Source organism: Sminthopsis crassicaudata, chromosome 1, assembly GCF_048593235.1.
Source record: "Sminthopsis crassicaudata isolate SCR6 chromosome 1, ASM4859323v1, whole genome shotgun sequence".
Classification (NCBI taxonomy): Eukaryota; Metazoa; Chordata; class Mammalia; order Dasyuromorphia; family Dasyuridae; genus Sminthopsis; species Sminthopsis crassicaudata.
The window spans coordinates 162,535,977-162,557,067 of NC_133617.1; the positions used below are offsets into that span (position 1 = coordinate 162,535,977).

Here is a 21,091-nt window from a genome sequence, read left to right on the forward strand (position 1 = left end):
TAAAGCTTTAATTAAAAAAAAAGAGATAGATGTCTTAAACTAATAAATAAATAAAATAAAGGTCCAAATAGGCATAAAAGCCGCAGCCACCGGAGTTCAAGAAAGCTCCTAAGCAGTGGGTTAATGCAATAGGAAAACTCCAGAACGGTCACTGCACCCAATGAGCAGTTTTCTTTCCCACCCATCCCCACTTCCTGTGGAAACCGAAAGCGAAATCCTGCTCCCGCTTTCGGCCATCGCTTGCTTTGGTCTAGCGCGGCCCGGGCGAGCCGGATTGGCGGCGGGGAGCGGGTTGCACAGGGACGCTGGGGAGCTCAGAGCGGCATGGAGGAGCCGCTGGCGCCCGCGAGCGGAGACATCTCCCTGCACAACTTTAACGTGAGACTGTGGGAGCAGCTCATCTACTTCCACGTGATGCGGCTGACGGACTCGCTCTTCCTGTGGGTGGGCGCCACGCCCAACCTGCGCAACCTCGCCGTGGCCATGTGCAACCGTTACGTGAGTGGTGGGCAGGCCCAGGGGCCGGAGGAGTGCCGGCCTTAGTGCGCGGGGCTTGAATGCGGCCCTGGCGCGAGCCCCGCTGGGAGCGCGCCCGGCTCGGGGGCGGACCCCTCGGTGGGGAGGAGTGGGATTCGCACCCGCGAGGATCGGGGAACGGACACCTCCCTAGGAGACTGCGCGCGCTCCCGGGCAACCTCGCCTTTTATTTTCCCTCGGATTCCCCCCCCCACCCCCCCAATTCGTCCTGCTTCCTGTGCAAACCGGCCTACTGGTCCTTTCTTGCCTGTCAGCCCAAAGGCTGCTTCCCGAGTACTTTTCTGGGCCGCTGATGCTTGCTTGGGCCTTCAGTGTTTGTCTTTGTATACCTTTGTGGTTTTTCCACTAGAATGTAAGCGCCTTGAGGGCAGGCCTGGGGTGCGGTTTTGTTTTGCCTTGCTGCTTGGTTTTTCTCTGCATCCCCAGCGCTTAGCCCAGTGTTTGGAACGGTTTCACTGTTGCTGAGTCAGTTTCTAGCCCTAGCCAGCCCTTCCTAACCTAGCTTGTGGTTTTCCTGGCATCTCCTTCTCCAGCTCATTTTACAGATGAGGCAGAGTCACACAGCGAGTGTCTGAGGCTAGGTTTGAACTCCAGAAAATGAGTCTTCTATCTGCACCCTGTACCCCTTAGCTTCCATATATAAAAACCAAGGGAATCAATTAAAAAAAGAAATCTTAATCTTTTTTTCTGGATCTTGAAGTAGTTTAGTGATTGTCTTTTCTCTTTCTAAGCATTCACAAACCATCTTCTTAACAATGTTTTCCAGTAGGGGCAGCTAGGTGGCGCTAATGGATAGACCTGAGTTCAAAATCAGACATTTAACACTTCCTAGATGTGTGACTCTGGGCAAGTCACTTAACCCCAATTGCCTCAGCAAACAACAACAACAACAACAAAAAAAAAACCCCAATGTTTTCTAGTGAAAATAGCCTTTAGTGAAGTTGGTCAGTTTACAGAGTAATGCTGGTTTTTTTCCATTAAAATTTTTTTCTTTTGATGAACCCTTTAATGAGGAAATGAGAATATGTCACATTTCTACCTAATTTTCTTTTGAAAAAGTTATCTTTAAATCATTCATTTTGATACCTCTTTTCCCGCACTGAAACTACATTTGTGACAAAGAAAACTTTTAAGTAAAAATATTCGATATCGTGATTGAATTTGATGATGCATATGATATTTTGTCCACGTAGGCCCCAACTATTGTCTAAAAGATGAAGTGTGTCTGGTTATCTTCTTCAGGACCTTAGTGAATTTTTCTTTTAATTACCTTTTAATTTTTAAAAATACATTGTAATCAATGCTTTAAAAAAAATCATCAGTTTCCCCTACTACTCTTCCCCTCCTAGAAAACCATCCCACATATCATCCCATTTGTATGATAATTTTTTAAAGATCTCCCCCCAAAAAGAGGAAAAAATCAGTGCTACTGATCAGTACATCCAAAAAAGCCTGACAATATATGCAATGTCTAGTCCTTGTAAATCTCTCACCTCTGCAAAGGGAAATAAAGGAAGTAACTTCTCATATTTCTTCTTTTGAGCCATGCTTGAGGGCTTTAGAATTTCACAACATTTACTTTTAATTTTTTTTATGTGCATGTGTTTTTTCTATACAATGTTTTTTATTTTTATTATCATTATGTTTATTGTTTTCTTAGCTATGCTTACTTTACTTTGTATCAGTCCATGCTTCTCTGTTTACATCATTCCTTAGAACATAGTGATGTCCCATTACATTCATGTACCCCCCCTTTGTTTGGCCATTTCCTCATGCATGGGCATCCACCTGGTTTTCAGTTTTTTATTATCACAGAAAGTACAGCTCTACATAATTTGTAGCATTTGGGACTTTCTTCTTAGACTTTCCCTCTCTAGGGAATAAGCCCAGTAATTTCTGGTTCATTTTAGTCACTTTTTTGGATTCCAAATTAGTTGTATTGATTCACAATTCCATCCATAGTTTGGTAGATTGAAGATCTGCAATTGCGAATCTTCCTGTAAAAAAAACAGAAGCAAGGAGATAGCTCAGCTCTCAGATGTGCAGATAACAGCTAGATAATGCAAAGTATATCATGATGGATCTGAGTCAGGAAGACTTCATGAGTTCAAAACAGGCCTCTGACACTGGACAAGCCCTTTAACTTCTGGTTTATCTCAAGTTTCCTCAACTGTAAGATGGGAATAATAATAGCATTTATTTCCCAGGGGTGACATGAGGACCAAATGAGATATTTGGAAAGCATCCAGCACAGTGGCTGCCTTTTTAGTACTTTATCAGTGCTTCCTTCCTACAACTCCTTCAACGTTGCAACACTCCTGTTTGCCATGTGTAAAGTAAAGCCTCAGTTGTTTTGCTTTACAGTACTCTTATTCTTGATGATTTGGAACATTTTCTCATGTGGTTATGAAAACTTTGCAACTGATCATTTCCTTTGACTAATCAACTGGGGGAATGACTTTTGGTCTTTTCTATGTCTATATCTATGCCAATATCAACTATATATCTATAGCATCTACATCTGTACCTGTATCATTAGTTTCTATCTCTCTTTATATAATTGTATATCTTACACACTAAGTTCTTAGAGAAATTTGAGTCAAAGGTTTTTTTTTTCCTCATTTGATTGCTTCCCTTCTCATCTTAAGTACATAAATCTTGCCTCTTTGAATTTTTTTCAATTTCAGGTAATCAAAATTGTTTATCTTTTGTAATTGTTTCCCTTATTTAGTTAAGAATATATCTCCTATTGAATATATATTTTTAATATGTTTAACATATATTCGATTACTTTATGGGGAGGGAGTGGGGAAAGGAGAGGAAAAAAATGGAAAAATTGTTTTTTTTTTTTTTTTTTTTTTCATTTTAAAGCCGTTTAATTTTTTAAAGAAGAAAAAAAGACAGAAAGTTGTAACCCAGTTTCCTAAACTGTGGGTCATGACCCCATATGGGGCTCATAATGTGGGAGTTACAAAATTATAATTTATTATCAGCAAATGCTTGATGTGTATATCTATTTTATAAGCCTGGTGTGAAGTAAAAATTTCTCAGGTAAAGAGGAGTCATGAGGAAAAAGTTTAAGAAATCCTAGGCCAGAACACTGTGAGATTAAATGACTTTCTCCTAATTACACAGCAAAGTAGAGTCAGAAGTAGGATCTGAACTCAAGTATTTCTGAATCCAACACCTGCCATGTTGCCTTGCTGCCTCCCTCTGGGAGATGTTTCAGTAAATAGAGCACTGGCCCTGAAGTCAGGAAGGCCTGAGTTCAAATGAGACCTGAGATAGTTTACTGGCTGAGTGACTCTGGCCAAATCACTTCATCCTGTTTGTCTCAGTTTCTCCATATGTAAAATGAGCTAGAGAAGCAAATGGTAAACCACAACAGTATTTCTGCCAAGAAAACCCCAAAATGACTGAACATCATTATCATCATTATCAAGATTTCTAATGGAACCAGAAAAGACTTCTTTTAGAAGATGGAATTTTAGATGGTACTAGAAGGAAGCCAGGGAAGACAAGTGACAGATATGAGGAAGGAGTGTATGTAATGTGTGTAATCTGAAAATGGAGTGTGATGTGGGTCACTAGATCGCAGAAATAGAGAGAAACAGAGACAGAGAGATATACAGAGACAGAGACAGAAGAGAAGGAAAGGAGAGAGAAACCGAGAGAGAGAGAAAGAGAGGGGAAGACAGAGGGAGGGAGAGGGAGAAAGAGAAAGAGGAGAAAGAGAAAGGGGAGAAAAGAGAGGGAAAGAAAGACAGACAGAGAGAGGGGGAAGAGAGAGGGAAGGAGGGAGGAAGAGAGAGATAGAAGAGAAAGAGAGGAAAGAGAGAAATAAGAGAGAGAGGGGGAGAAAGAGGGAGAAAGACAGACAGAGACAGAGAGAAGAAGAAGAAGAAGAAGAAGAAGAAGAAGAAGAAGAAGAAGAAGAAGAAGAAGAAGAAGAAGAAGAAGAAGAAGAAGAAGAAGAAGAAGAAGAAGAAGAAGAAGAAGAAGAAGAAGAAGAAGAAGAAGAAGAAGAAGGAGAAGGAGAAGGAGAGAGGGAGAGAGAGAGAGACAGGGAGAGAGAGACAGGGAGAGAGAGAGAGAGAGAGAGAGAGAGAGAGAGAGAGAGAGAGAGAGAGAGAGAGAGAGAGAGAAAGTGTGTCTGTGTCTGTGTCTGTGTCTGAGAGAAAGAGAATGAGACTTGTGGGCGAGGACAAATACGGTTTAAGACTGGAAAGATAGGGCCAAGTAATGAAGAACTTTGAAACTCTAACAGGATTTTACATTTGATCCTGGATAGTGATCCACTGAGTTCATTGAGTGGGGAAGTGGGGAATGACCTGGTCAGAGGGATTTGACAGCTGAGGGAAGGATGGACCAGAGGAGGGAAAGACTTTAAGAAAGAAGATCAGCCAACAGGCTTTTGCAATCAATAGTTCAGTTATGAAGTGATAGTAGCCTATACCAAGATATGGCAATGAGAAAGAAGGGGGGCACCTAAGAGAAATATTATGAATGCAAATTCTATTTTTTTTTTAATTATGTCTATGATTTGCTGTTTTACCCAATCATTCTTTAGTATAAGATTATTTAGTTTCCAATTATTTTTTGGTCTATTTTCCCCTGGCTTTTTATTAAATGTTATTTTGATTGCATTATGGTCTGAAAAGGATGCATTTACTATTTCTGCCTTACTGCATTTGATTTTGAGGTTTTTATGCCCTAGTATATGATCAATTTTTGTATAGGTTCCATGAACTGCTGAGAAGAAAGTATATTCCTTTCTGTCTCCATTTAGCTTTCGCCAAAGATCTATCATATCAAACTTTTCTAGTATTCTATTTACCTCTTTGACTTCTTTCTTATTTATTTTGTGGTTTGATTTATCTAATTCTGATAGTGCAAGGTTGAGATCTCCCGCTATTATAGTTTTGCTGTCTATTTCCTCTTGCAGCTCTCTTAATTTCTCTTTTAAGAATTTAGATGCTGCACCACTTGGTGCATACATGTTTAATATTGATACGGCTTCACTATTGATGCTTCCCTTTAGCAGGATATAATGCCCTTCCTTATCTCTTTTAATTAGATCAATTTTTGTTTTTGCTTGATCTGAGATGAGGATGGCTACTCCTGCTTTTTTGGTTTTGCCTGAAGCATAATAGATTCTGCTCCACCCTTTTACTTTTAGTTTGAATGTCTCATCCTGTTTCAGGTGTGTTTCCTGTAAACAACATATAGTAGGATTCTGACTTTTAATCCAGTCTGCTAACTGCTTCCTCTTTATGAGGCAGTTTGCCCCATTCACATTTATGGTTAGAAGGACTAATTCTATATTGCTTGCCATCCTATTAACCCCTGCTTATGCTTTTCCCCTTTCCTTCCCTTTTACCCTCCTATCCAGTATTAAACTGGTAAACACCACTTGCTTTTCACAGCCCTCCCTTTTTAGGATCCCTCCCCCACCTTAAAGATCCTCCCCTTATTTTATCCCTTTTCCTCGAAATTACTGTATTCCCTTCCCCTTAGCTTACTCCTTCCCTTTCACTTTTCAATGAAGTGGAAGAAGTTTCACCATAAATCGAATATGTCTATTGATACACGCTATGTTCATCTCCCTCCTTTCTTTCTCTCAGATATAATAGGTTACCTTTGCCTCTTCATGAGATGTAGTACCACCACTTTATACTTTTTTATGATATAATCTCCTTTCCACCTCTAGTTTCTAAGACAAATTGTACATATGTTCTTTACATATTTTTTTGACAGAAGTATAGTTCTCAAGATTTCTTTTTACCTTTTTTAGAAGTCTCTTGAGTTCTGTATTTGAAGATCAAACCTTTTATGTAGGTCTGGTTTTTTCATCAAAAATAGATGGAATTCATTTATTTCGTTAAATGTCCATCTTCTTCCCTGGAAAATGATGCTCATTCTTGCTGGGTAAGTCACTCTTGGCTGCATACCAAGTTCCTTAGCCTTTCGGAATATCATGTTCCAGGCCCTGCGTTCTTTTAATGTGGACGCTGCTAGATCCTGTGTTATCCTTATTGTGGATCCTCCATATCTGAATTGTTTTTTTCTAGCAGCTTCCAATATCTTTTCCTTTGTCTGATGGTTCTTGAACTTGGCCACTATATTTCTTGGCGTTTTGATTTTAGGGTCCCTTTCAGTAGGTGATCGATGAATTTTCTCAATGTCTATTTTACCCTCTGTTTCCAAAACGTCTGGGCAGTTCTCTTTGATAATTTCCTCGAAAATGGTGTCCAAGCTCTTTTTTTCCTCCCATTTTTCAGGGAGTCCGATTATTCTCAAATTGTCTCTCCTGGATCTGTTTTCCAGGTCTGTTGTCTTTCTGGTAAGGTACTTGACAGTCTTTTCAATTGTCTCATTTCTCTGGTTTTGCTTGACTCCCTCTTGGTTTCTCCTTGAGTCATTCATTTCTACTTGTTCCAGTCTAATTTTCAATGATGTATTTTCTTCACTCACTTTTTTTATATCTCTTTGTAATTGTCCAATTGAGTTTTTATCTTCTATGGAATTTTTTTCCATTGTATTTTTTAGAGAGCTGATTTCTTTTTCCAGCTCTCTAATCCTGTTTTCCTTGGAGTTGTTTACCTTTTCCAGCTCACTAATCTTGTTTCTCAATGATTTGATTTCTTTATCCATTCTGTCTTTGAATGCATGGGATGACCTCTCCAGGCTCTCCTGCCAAGCCTCCCTTTCCTTTTCCCATTTCTCTTCCAGCTCTCTTGTGAGAGCCTTTTTTGTGAGAGCCTTTTTGATTTCCTCTATGAGGTTCTTTTGTATTGAGGAGCAGCTTATATCCCTCCCAGGGGATACATCTGGGGACATTCTGTTCCTAGTCTCTTCAGCATTTGAAGTCTGCTCCCTCTCCACACAGAAGCTGTCAATGGTTAGAGCCCTTTTGAATTTTTTGTTCATTTTGTCAGAGTAGGAATCAAAGAAAACAAACTGACAAGAGAAACAATTGGTCTGTTTTGCGGGGGATAGGGCTGGATGGTATTAATGGGCTTCCTCTACAGACTGGGGGTAGGGCAGCAGAGAGCCACTAACAGAACAGCAATGACTGTACTGAGTCTGCGCTCTGAGGCTCCGAGAACGCACCGAGTCAGTCCAGGTGGGGGTTGGGGGTGGCCGGGCTCTGAGAGACGCTGGCTTTCTGGGGTTTTAATCTTCACCTCCAGTGTTTACACCCTCTCCACCGCTCCTGGCTTGCTGCCAAGACGGAGCATCCACACTGGGGCAAAAGCCCTTTCACAAAAACGACAGAGATCACACCCCTCCCCCTCCGGTCTGAGCTGTGTGAGCTGCCTGTCTTGCTCTGGCTGTCTGCCCTCAGTCTGCGCCCAGTCTGATTGACCCTCCCCCGAACAAACACAGACCTTTTCTGGCGACTTTCAAGGATGTCTTCTCTTGGTGATAATTTGTGGATTTCTTTCTGGGTCAAGCATTAAGTCAGAGGCTTGTCATGAAGTAAGTTCTGAGAGAAAACGAGGAGCTCAAGCAGCTGTCTGCCTCCACGCCGCCATCTTGGCCGGAAGTCCGGAAAAATTGGTTTTGCAAGGGTCACCGTTGAAAAATTATCCATGCATATGTTTTGGAAATAAAAAAGCTTTTAAAAAAGAATATATCTCCTCTCTATAGCTGTGATTTCTCTTCCAATTTGAAAAAAATTGTTATGGTCTTTAATAATGTCATGTATTCTTGTAGAATGTATTGTAGAATATGGTATAAAGAGTTGGTCTGTGACTAATTTCTGTCAGATTTGCCAGCTGTTTTTATCAAATGAGGTTCTCCTAGGTAATTTATTTTCTACTTTATCAAACACAGAGTCTTTGAGTTTCATTGTTTATTTCCTCTTTTCTAGTCTATATCGTTAATCTCTCCCCCTCTCTCTCATCTCTGTCTTTCCATCTCCATCTGTTTCTATCTTCTCCCCCTCCTTCCCTCTCCCTTTCCCTCTCTCTCTCTCCTCTTCCCATATTCTCTCTTTCCCTCCCTCTATTCTTCTCTTAGATTTGGTGTCTGCTGTTTTATAATGTAGTTTGAGTTCTAGAAATATTATTTCAACCCTTTTTATCATTTTCCTCGATATTCTAGATCTTTTGTTTCTCCAAATGAATTTTGTTAGTATTTTGTTGAATTTTGTAATGCAACAATTTTATTTGATTGGTATTGCATTAAAAATATAAATTAACTCAGCTATGGGAACTGAATATTCCTCCAGATATTTAAATTATTCTTTATTACTTTAACACTTTGTGATTGAATATATACAAATAGTTTATGTACTTTGATAGGTTGATTCCTAAATACTTTATGCATTTTGTAGTTTTTTTGGAATGCGAATTCCTTTTCTATTATTGCCTCTTGGCTTTTTACTATTATAAAGAAAATGCAGTTGATTTTTTGAGAGTTGCATTACATTACTCTTATTCTTGATGATTTGGAACATTTTCTCATGGACGTTGTTGCATTCTCTTTGTAATACTGCTCTCTTGTTTCTGCTTCATTTAACTTTTTATTAGTCTATGCAAATTTTCCCATGTTTTTCTGAATTTTATTCTTATTTTCACTGAAAGTTAATTACAAACCTTTATTTACTATATTTTAGCACAGTGCTAACTTCTTCAGATTTCACAGTTCTCCTCTGAAACAAATTCTGTCCAAGTAGGTGTAGAAAACTGTTTTAATAGTGCAATGAGTAGCCTTACCCAAAATAATGGGATTTTCCTTACTGTAGAACACAGGAGAGTCATTGGAGGGAAGGAGGACTTTTTCCAAACATAGGCAGCTAGCTGGTTTGTTACAGGTACATTTGAGGAGATAAGGTGGCCAGGATGCCAGTGCTAGTTGAGAAATGATGGTCCATGCTCAGACCCTAGATTTCCCCTCTTTAATCAGTGTTACATCTGCTGCAGGGCAGCAAAGGGAAGTGTTGACCTTCAGCTGTGTTGGGCATTTGATAAATTCTAGTATCTGGGTCTCACCTTCAGTTGCTCGGTGCTCTGAGCACTTGCAGGTTATATATTAGGGCATCTGAAGACTGTGCAGACTTTACCCCCTCCTGCATGTAGGAGCAGCAAAGTGGTGCACTGGATGTAGTGCTGGGCCTGGAGTCAGGAAGATTCATTTTCATAAATTCAGATCCTGCCTCAAACACTTCCTAGCTGGGGAAGCCATTTAATCCTGTTTGCCTCAGTCTCCTCATCTATAAAATGATTTTGAGAAGGAAATGGCCAACCCTTTCAGTATCTTTGCCAAGAAAATTTCAAGTAGGGTCATGAGGAGTCAGACTTGATTGGAAAAAACTGAACAAAAATATGTATAGGGCTTTAACACCATCTCTAAGATAGAAGAAGCATTAGAGGTGTGTTTTACTCTTGGCTAGAGTCATAGTAATTCATTTTTTGTTTTGTTCTCAGGACTCCATTCCAGTATCTACTTCCCTTCTTGGAGATACCTCTGATACAACCTCTAATTGTCTTGCTCAGCGACTAGGTATGTACAAAATACCCCATTTTACACAGTAGATTTGATGCTAGAAAGGCATTTTAGTTCACCTAAAACCCCCATTTTATTTATTTTTTATGCTTTTATAGTATATTGTTTTTTCTAGGTACATTTAAAGATACTTTTCAATATTCGTTTTTATAAAACTTTGTGAAAAACCTCATTTTAAACAGACACGGGAAACTAGCTATTTAAAGGAATTCTAAACTCCTTACTTTGTGAGCAGATTTTCCTTTAAAGTAATAATTAATTATCAAATATGACCTCTATGGAAGAATAGATTTTTGTCCAGTATGCTCATGGAATGGCTTGCCTGCCACAAATACCCTTTTGTCTCGAGGCTAGCAATTTCTCAGTTGTGTTGGTTGCCTGCCAATTTTATTGGTGACAGATTTATTATACAGTGTCTTTAGAGCTTGAAAATCTGGCTGAGGTTCTCGAAATATGAAACTCTGAAATATTAGAGACCATCCAGTCCAGCTCTCTGACTTGTTTAGAAATTGAGGCTAGGAAGGGTTAGGGCCCTGCCTGCAACACAAAGTTAGGTGTGCAAAGTGAGACTAGAATCAAGTTCTCCTAACTCTTAATTCTTTATACTTCATAAGAAGTATGTGAATAAAGACTATTGTGATATATGAAAAGTTTGAGAGACATAATTTTTGGGCAGTCATTTTTTAAAATTATGGCTAGAGCATAAATTAACAAAAAACAGTCATTTGGCTTTTTCTAGTATACCAAAAACCCTCCTGGAAGACTCTTGACACATATATCCTTGGAAGAGTGGATGTAGCTGACAGGTGGGGAATCAACTCTGAATGGTTCACAAATAATGAGTATTATAAGGAGAGGTGGGTCTGTTGTTATAAGGGGGTGGGTTAGGGAGTCCCCTGAACAAAGAGACTCATCTCGTGCCAGATTACTCCCACCTTGGCAATGTATACAAAGGATCTCTCTTCCATCAAGTCAGTGAACAGTAAACATGGCGAGGTAAGAATTCTAGCTACCAGCATGATAAATGTGGAAATATGTTTAAAATAATTGCACATATTTAACCTATATTGGATTACTAGGGGATCTAGGGGAAGAAAGGGATAAAAATTTGTAACACAAGGTTTTCCAAGAGTGAATATTGAAAACTGTCTTTGCATGTATTTTGAAACTAAAAAGCTATTATTAAAAAAATAAAATACACCAATAACAATAACAACAAAGAAGGATTCCATCTAGATGAGATTTTCCTTGTAAGATCTTTTAGTTGAGGGGGCAAGAAGCAAGTATGGAGAGAATTTGGACAATGTCCTATATCATTGCAGCAATGTCCTTTACAAGGACTGACTGAATAACCTACAAGAGTTTATTTCTGAATAAGGAAATAGGAAGGAAAAATCTTAATATCATTAATTGGTTATCATTTTAAGAAATAGTCTTTTTTCTCTCTAGGGGACAAAGTTATATCTAAGTTTAAAGTCTGGGTTATCATTCTCCTTCTCCCCAACCCATTGGCCCCAGGAATGCCATATACATTGAGCCAACCCTAGATCAGAGTGGCAAACTCATCCCTGTGGGCATATATTGATTAGAAAATAGCATATTAATCTCATTTATTTTTTTATCGAATTTTTATTTATTTTGTTAACTTTCCCAATTATATTTTAATCTAGTTCAGGGAGCAGTTGCTAGTACTGTAGGCTGTATCTGGGGATTGTGGGGTGGGATGGGGTGTTTGATACCTCTGCCTTAGACCATTTTTACAGGATCCTAAGGGTATTATGGACAGTTGATACACTTGTGAGAATGCAGAACTAATTTTCTTTGACCCTTTCTGTGACGTAAAAATGACCTTAGAAGGTCCACAGTGGCTTGGCTTATATAATTCAAACTGTGGCAGACAATTAGACAAAGAATTGAATTATTTCCATCAGATATCCTGGTAATTCAGGCAGGACCAAAATGGATGACAGAGACTTTCCTTTTCATATTTATAGGTGCTTAATAAATGTTTGAATTGAAAGAGACCCTGGTTTAGATAATGGGGAAGGCAAGGCTGGTCTAGAGGAGAAACAGGGAGATGATGGATTTAAAGCACAGTAAAAGTAGTCTTAATTTCTTGAGGCTTTTAGGTTTAAAAAAAGGAATTGACATTTTATTGAATAGCCTGAGACCAAAAAATTTAAAGTAAGTCCTTTCAAACTTCAATGTATCTAGAATACTTACTGTCCATGAAATATTGCAAGTTCTGAATTAGTACAATCTGTATTTGTTTTGTTGTTCATTCAGTTCAACAGTCTGATTCTTCATGATCCCTTTTAGGGTTATTTTTGGGCAAATGGTTTGCCATTTCCTTCTTTGGCTCTTTTTTTTTTTTAAACAGATGAAGATATTGAGATTAAAAAGAGTTGAGTGACTTGTCCAGGCTCACAGCTTTAGTATCTGAGACCAGATTCTGATTTTCTTACCATCCTGATTAAATGAATGAAAAAAAAAATATCATTCTCTTACTACACATCAGGCACTGTGTTCAATGATAGGAAGACACATTCAAGAGAAATGGTCCCTGTGCTTAGGGAAATTATAGTCTACTCTAGCATAATAATCCATATGGGGAAGAGTGGCCAGAGCAGGATATTTTGCTCTAAGAAGTCGCAATAATGAGTGGAGCAATGGGCCAATCAATTGACTTGCCTTTTGCAGAAACACTACCAGTATTGATTTGTTAGTTCCTAGGTCAAGAAGTGTACATTCCACATTTAGTGTCAGAGAAGATGTCTAGAAAAGCATGGTTTCTGAGAAAGGCAAAATAGAAGACAGAGACTTTTCTTGTACATCTATAGGTGCTTAATAAATGTTCAGATTGAAAGAGATAGATAGATAATGGGGAAGACAAGGCTGGCTTAGAGGAGAAACAAGGGAAATGATGGGTTTAAAGCACAGTAAAGGTAATCTTAATTTCTTGAAGCCTTTAATTAAAAAAAAAAAAAAAGAATTAGTATTTTATTGAATAGCCAAAGACCAAAAAACTTAAAGTATTTTCAAACTTTATTTAATGTGTATAGAATATTGGAATAACTAATATGAACCTCATAGAGTATGGTATCTATCAGTTTCATGACCTAGGAGATAGAGCTTTAGGCTTGGAGTCAAGAAAATCCATCTTTCTAGTTGAAATGTAGCCTCAGACACTTACTAGTCCAGTTTGCCTCAGTTTTCTCCTCTGTAAAATAAGTGGAGAAAGAAATGGCAAACCACTCTAGTATCTTTGCCAAAAAAAAACCCAGATGGGATCACAGAGAATCAGATGTGATTAAAGTGAGTCAACAGCTGCCTTTGTGACTCATCTTGTACTTACGCTTAATTTTTTTTGCATAAATGTGTAGAATTTTACATCTGTCCTTATTACATTTCATCTCATTATGCTTGAGTCCTCCTTCTAGCTGGTTAGAGATCTTTATGGATTTTTATTCTGCCATCTTGTGTATTAGACATTATTATCCTCATTTTACAAATGAGGAAACTAAGACTGAAGGCTTGACTATAAGCAAATTAATAAGTACCTAAGTTATTAATAAACCTTTTAAAGAGAATAGGGCCATTGGATACCTATCTCTAGGTTGATGTTCTTTCATTAATTCATGAATTTGTGGGGAGGAGGGAATTAAGTAGAATTACTAGTTATAGCACTCTGTAATTGTCCTAATATGTAGCTTATAACTGCTGCATAAGAACATATTGCAAGAGACATTATCAAATGCCTTGCTGAAATTAAAATGCATTCCCCTGATCTGCCAGTGTGAGAACTCTGTTCAGGAAATGGAAGTTAGTCTGGCTTGACTTGACCAATGGCCGACTAGTGATGACCATTTTGTATTTGAAATGCCCATGATTATTTCTATGGTAATTGTTTTTAGGAGTTTGTTGGAAATCCCCAACAGCTTTTTTTGCCTTAGTAAACGTACCTTTCTCTTTTTCGTGGCTTCTTTTTGAAGGAGTTAGGAAGAATAGACTCCCTTCTCAGAAGCCTCTGGGGACTTTTATCCAATTTCCTGATCTCTCACTTCTAGAAACCAAGTTATTCCATTTTTTGAAAATCATAAAATTGGCCTGGATGTAGTCTTCAGGCTGTGCTCCCATTCTGCATAATGTATGATCACACATTGATCACTAGCTGTGGTTCGGAAGTAGAATTGCCCTAAGCACAGGGACCATTTCTCTTGGATGTGTCTCCCTAGCATTTAACACAGTGCCTGATGTATAATAAGTGAATGATAATTTTAAAAATTCATTTCATAAGGATGGTAAGAAAACTAAAATCTGGCCTCAGATACTAGCTAGCTGTGAGCCTGGGCAAGTCACTTAACCCTTTTTACCTCAACATCTTCATCTGTTTAAAAATAAAGAACTAGAGAAGGACTTCCTCTACCCCAAAGTGTCAAGATTCTGGGCCAGGATTGCCAAGAGTTGTACATTTCATCTCTGCCTAGCAATTCATTTGAATTCACTAGACATCCAGCAAGCACCTACTGTGTGCAAGGAGGCATTTTGGATTAGACAGGAATAGAAAAAAACAAGTCAGCTTTGTTCCTCTAAATGCATTCAAGAAGACCTTCACTATTGTGGGATTCATTTCTTTCTTAGCCATGTTTATTCTTCCTCTTATAGTCTAAAATTCATTATTAGTATAAATGAGATGATTTTCTCCAAACTGTTTTTGTGAAGCTATTATTGACAGGCAAGTTATGGGAATTGGGCTTTCATTCTTGAAGTGGGTGAAAGACACTTGGAGTAAAAAACTCCTCTCTTTTTTTAACTTTCCCATTCTGTGATGAATTTTCCTGAAGCTCATCATACACATGTGTGCGCAAGCATGGGATTATTTGACCACAGATTTCCCTTTTTCCCTTTGCTGCCTGTTTGTCTGCACAGCATAGTAAGTTGAGGAGAGTTATAAAACTGAGGTGATTGAGGAACTAAACTGCAAAGGCTGAAACTGGACGAGACCTTGGGGATATCGTATGTGACTCTTGTTCAGGCATGGATTGCATTAGGTAATCCTTCCAGCACTGGACATTGGCCAGTGGGCAGATAGATGTGCTGACTTGTCTCTTTAGTGAATCAGGGGCTGTTTCCTTTTAGTTCTAATAAGCATTTTCCATCATTTTCCCCTTATTAGCTCACTGGTTGGCATTGACTGACACTGTACAAAGCTCTGATTGTATAAACCTGGCCTCTCATGAATAGCATTTTAGAATCTAGGACAGCCACACTGCCACCAACATATGAATGGAAAATAAGGTGCTTGCATGATCTACAGAAAGCACTGGATGGTACAGTGAGTGCAGGGCCTGGAGTTGGGGAAGTTCATCTCTCTGAATTCAAATCCAGCCTCAGACACTTCCCTGCTGAGTGACTCTAGGCAAATCCCTTAACCTTGTTTGCCTCAGTTTTATCATTTGTAAAATGAGCTGCAGAAGGAAATCACAAACAATTTCAGTATATTTACCAAGAAAACCCAACTCACGAAGAGTTGGACATGACTGAAAAATGACTGAAAAGCAAAAATAATAAACCATATTCAGGTTAAGGGTCAGTTTATTTTATGACTAGAAGACAGGACTTTAAAAAAAAATTCTTAAGCTTTTTATTTTCAAAATACAATGCATAGACAACCCTCAACATTCACCCCTGCAAAACCCTGAACCCCCGGTTTTTTTTCCCCTTCCTTTCCTTCCACCCCTCCCATAGACGGCAAGCAATATGATACATGCTAAACAGGTGCAGTTCTTCTATACATACCTCCACAACTCATGCTGCATAAGAAAAATCAGATCAAAAAGGAAAAAAAAAAAAGAGAAAGAAAACAAAATAGGGTTTCCTGTTTAACATCAAGAAGCTAGAATGCTCTTTCCCTACAAAATAGGTGAGATTGTGAGATGAATGAGGGGAAACTGATATTAGTATTGATAGTTGTCTGTAATAATTTATTAAGCACCTTATGCTAGTCATTTTTGCCAAGCTTTGGGGTTACAAAGAGAGGCAAAAGGAATCTCCTAGGGAGAAACAACAAAGAGCTATGTACAAACAAACTATATATGGGATAAGCAGGAACTGATCATCAGGAATGTTCTGGAATTAAGAGAAATTGGAAATGGTTCCTGTAGAAAGTGGGATTTCAGCTGGGACTGGAAGGAGCTGTTGATGAGGAGGAAGGACTTTCCATGCATGACAGACAACCAGTGAAAATGTTGAGAGGTGAGTGTCTTGTTTGAGGAGTAGCCAGGAGGCCAGTTGCTGTAGACATGTTAACGTATAAGGTGTAAGAATACTAGTAAGGTGGGACAGGTCAAATTGGGAAGGTCTTGAAGTACAAGCAGAGGATTTTATATTTGATTCTGGAAGTAAAGTAAGGAGCCACTGGAATTTATTGAGTGGAGGGATAGGTGACAGTGAAATCTTTATCTAAGGGAGTATAATAGAGAGAAGAAAATATGAATTACTTCTGACTCCTGATATTCCCCATCTTTATTTCTTATCCTACTTTTCTGTAATCTAATTTAGATTATCTGAGAAATTGCACTATGAAAGTAGCCATTCACTGTGGCCAAGAATCCCCTCTGCAGTATTACCAATAAGTGCTTGAAATTAGCCAATTTTGGGTTGTTCAGGTGATCTAAATCTTTGGGCTCCAGTAAGGATGAAACTTTAAGGAGAACTTCAGAGAAAGAGCTGTAGAGGGAATATATTCCAGGGGACAGGTGTGTACTTTTTTGCAAGCACAGAGAGAGAGGGGGCAGTATGCATTTAGGGAATAGGTTCAAAATTCATCAAATTTTACCTTTTTTAATGAAAAACATTTTTTCTTCTCTTCCTCCCTTCTCATCAAAGGAAAAAAAGTCCTTATTACAAAATATGCATAGTTTAATCATATAAGGAACATTCCCATATTGGTCGTGCTTAAAAACGTGTGTCTGAGACCCTTACTTCTTTATCAGCAGGTAGGGAACAGTCTTCATTATCAGTCCCAGTTAGTCTTTGCATTGAACTCTTATGTCTTTCAAAGTTGTCTTTACATTTTTTGGTTCTGCTCACTTCACTCTGCATCAGTCTTTGCCAAGTTTCTCTGAAAATGTCAATTCCATAATTTTTTTCCCTGATATAACAGTATTCCATTACATTTATGCCATCCTTTGCTTATCCATTCTCCCAAGTCAGAAGCACCTCATTAGTTTTCAATTTTTTAGTCTAACGAGAGCTGCTATAAATATTTTTTATATGGATGGTTCCTTTCCCTTTAGCTTTTCTTTCCTTCCCTTCTTTTTCCTTTCCTTTGCCCTAGTAATAGTATCAAAACAATCCAAAGGAATGTACAGTTTAATAATTTTGGGGAGCATAGTTCCAAATTGCAGAATGGCTTGACCAATTCATAGCACCATCAGTAACTTATTAATGTGTGTATTTCCCTGCATCTTGTTCATTATTCCTCATTTTTCTTTTTAATCAGTTTCACCATCCTACTGGGCCTGAGTTAGAATCTCAGAGTTAATCATTCCAAATATATGAAAGAGAGTGGTGGGAAATAAGGTTTTGAAAGGTCTTAAGTTGAAGTCAGTCTAAAGCAGTGGTCCTCAAACTTTTTAAACAGGGGTCCAGTTCACTGTCCCTCAGACTGTTGGAGGCTGGACTGTAGTCAAAACAAAAACTCACACTCTGTCTCCGCCCTTCAGCCTATTTGCCACAACCTGGTGGGCCACATAAATGTCCTCAGTGGGCCACATCTGGCCCACGGGCCGTAGTTTGAGAACCTCTGGTCTAAAGAGTTTGTAATATGGTCCATTAAACCACAAGGAGTTACTGAAAGTGGTTTAAGAAAGGAAAATTAATAGGAGACTTCCATATCCAGAACTGTGCAGAACTCCTTAATTAGGAGGTATTGTGGAAGCTATATTCTCTCTCTCTCTCTGTCTCTCTCTGCCTCTGTCTCTCTGTCTGTTTCTCTCTCTCTCTCTCTTTCTCTCTCTGTCTCTCTGTCTGTCTCTGTCTCTGTCTCTCTCTCATTCCTTCAAAGACCAGGCCCCCATCTAAAGGAGAGCATGTTTTCATCATGTTTTTTTTCCATATGTATTTTTTCTTGTCCAAGATCCCCTGGCAGATAGTAGCATTACAAGGTTCTCTGTATTCGCCACCTGCTTCCAGGAAGGCTCCTGCATGGACTGGCCAGGTGCTCACATAGGTGAGATTCCTGGGTGCTGTTGTTAAGGACCCTTATTTCAGTGTCCAGGCTGAATATATTTTTGGCAGGTTACTGCTGCCACCCAGAGGGGACTGTGCTTGTGAGTAGCTCCTGTGTTCTGGTGGTCAACAGAGGGACTGCTGCCCCCCCTGGAAAACAGAGGCATGCCAGGCTAAAGGACAATTTATTTCCAATATTCTTTTGGTTAATGAGCATTTATTAAGTGCTTACTATGTACATGGCACTGTGCTAAGAAAGACAAAGACAGCCCCTGCCCTTAAGGAGCTCAGTGAGTCAGTAACTATGTAGCATCTTTTATGTATTTGGTTTACTTATTTTTTTGCTCCAGTTACATTTAAAACACTTTTTTTTGCATTTATTTTTAAAATGTCTGAGTTCTAGATTCTCTCCCTTATCCCCACCCACAATTAAGAAACTATATATGAAGTTATGCAAAATATGTCCATAAAAGTCATGTTGTGAATGAAAACATAGATTTCCCACTCTAATGAAAATAAAAACCCTCAAATAAAATAGTTTTAAAAGGGAGAGAAAATAAAGTTTTAAAAGGGGAGGGGTAAGCACCTTCTATGTACCAGGGACTGTGCTAAGTGTTGGGGATTCAAAGAAAGGCAGTAGATAATTCTTGCCTTCAAGGAGCTTCTATTCTTACCAGGAGATATGTACTATGTATGGGATAAACAGGAAATAATTAATAGAAGAAAGGCACCTGAATCAATTTTAAGTAGGAATTGTCAACCAGACTGGACCAAACTCTAACTTGTGGTTGTCCAAGCTGAACAGAGTCAGAAATCAAACAAGTTTAATTTCAAAGTGAGGAAAGTGGGCTGACTGGTTAGACTGATGTACCTGGGCCCTGGCCCCAGTGAGGGGGACCTCGGGTTAGTGGGACTAAAGCTTGATAGTTTTACCAATGGCTACAAAGCGATCTGCAGCCTTGACAGAGATGGGTAACAGCCATAGTGTGTTCTTAGCAAGGCTTCATGATCCGAATTTGTCCTAGCTCGAAAATACTAGGTAGTATTAGTCAATTGTGGGGGATTTTGCCTGAGGATGAGTGAAAAGGGTTATTGTTACATCAAGCTGGGGCACAGCTTGCTTGCTGGACCTTAGCTTTGGAAAACAAGGTGTCTCCTAATATCTTAGCATTGTGTGAAAGCCCTTAGAATTGGGAATTAGCCATGGTTTAGGTCATTGGGGGTGTCTGATTTAATCAAGTCCTATGCCATGTTTAAATTTGTTAGGCCCATAACCAGGTGGCTTGGTCACTCTGAACTCTTTCTGGCCTTGGATCTTGGGTCCCAATGCTGGGTATGATGTATGACTGAACAAAGACTCAGCCCTTTTCAAGTGGATCCTGAGAAAGGGCCTGAAGCCTTCTGGTATTTATGCAGGTGCTGCTGCCCTGTTGTCAGTAGAGGGCGTCATAATATTCAAACCAGCTCTTCTGCTCCTACCTTCTTTCCTCTCCCCCCTTCTGCTCCCCTCTCTTTCCCTGCTACTTGCTCCCCCTCTTCTTTCTTCCCTTATACTCCCTCTTCTTCCCTGTTACTTCCTTCCCATCTTCTTCCTCCCCTTTTGCTTCTCCTTCCTTCTCCCCTCCCACTCCCTTTCCCTCCTCTGCTTTCTCTTCTACTCCCCCCTCTCTTTACCCTTTTCTCACCTTCCCCTTCCTATCCCCTCTCCCTTCTGTTCCTCTCCCTTTCTTTATGCTCCTTTTTTCTCCCCTCTAGTGCCAAAGGTTTCCCCCATTTCAGATTGACATGACACCTGGAGAGCTTGAGGCAGAAGACTGATTCTTTACCATCACAGAAAATGAGGATTTTTCATTCCTCGGTGTGACACTGTGTTCTTTCCTTTTAGCCAGGAAGACTAAAAAACAGGTGTTTGTCAGCTACAATCTTCAAAATACAGACAGCAACTTCACACTGCTTATAGAAAACAGGATCAAGGAAGAAATGGAGGCTTTCCCGGAAAAGTTTTAGCCTGAAAGGAGCATGGTAGCATTTGGTGATTTGTAATTTATGTACATTAAACAGAATAAATTGAACTAATTTCATAGTATGTCTCACATGGAGTCAATGTGTTTGAGTTGCTTCTTTAAATTAACCTTATTATCATTCCCTTGGGCAGCTAAGGGGCTCAGTGGATGGAGTGCCAGCCTGAAGTCAAGAAGACTCATCTTCATAAGTTAAAATCTGGCCCCAGACACTTATTAGCTGTGTGACTCTGGGCAAGTCACTTAACTATACCATAACCAATTACTTAGCCAATCAGTTACCTCATCTGTAAAATGAACTAGAGAAAGAAAAGACAAATCAGTATCTCTTCAGTATCTCTGCCAAGAAAACCCCAGATGGGAGTCACTAAGAGTTGGATGGGACTGAACTACAATTTTCTTTATCTATTTAAAAAAATTTTACATTTATGATCAGAATGGCTTGTTTACCCATTTTCATCTCTTCAGTCATTTCCTCTAATTCCTTCTTTTTTCACTTCTTTCTTCAACTTTTCTTCTTCAATCTTTAATTTCTGATTAGCGGGGTATCAGCTTTTCATGTATAGACCTGCCAAATCTTTTAAAATTTTCAGGCAGCCCATCTCCTGGGCAGATAATAGAATTCATGTGCATTTAGTTTGACCTCCTTTCCTCATATCTGTTGTGTGTTATGATTAGCTCTTTGTTGCTTCTGATTTTATTAAATCATTACCCAGTGGAAAACTGATGTCTCCCTCAAGTGAGGTAGAGCCAGCAATAGAAATATAATTCTGCTCAGAGTTGCCTGG

General features: G+C 39.1%; 1 protein-coding gene across 1 annotated transcript; it reads left to right on the forward strand.

The window, feature by feature from the left end:
• The first annotated feature begins 250 nt into the window (after positions 1-250).
• On the forward strand, positions 251-20,363 carry PSMG4 (proteasome assembly chaperone 4). The gene is made up of 3 exons (XM_074270702.1): positions 251-498; positions 9,972-10,047; positions 20,168-20,363. Exons 1-3 carry the CDS (start codon positions 325-327, stop codon positions 20,287-20,289), a joined length of 372 nt encoding a protein of 123 aa, XP_074126803.1. The 5' UTR covers positions 251-324; the 3' UTR covers positions 20,290-20,363.
• Positions 20,364-21,091: the final 728 nt, after the last annotated feature.

Coding starts and splice junctions, on each gene's coding strand:
- PSMG4 (XM_074270702.1), top strand. CDS start 325: ATGGAGGAGCCGCTGGCGCCCGCGAGCGGAGACATCTCCCTGCACAAC. Junction 499..9,971: donor TGGCCATGTGCAACCGTTAC/GTGAGTGGTGGG, acceptor TTTTGTTCTCAG/GACTCCATTCCAGTATCTAC. Junction 10,048..20,167: donor TTGTCTTGCTCAGCGACTAG/GTATGTACAAAA, acceptor CTTTCCTTTTAG/CCAGGAAGACTAAAAAACAG.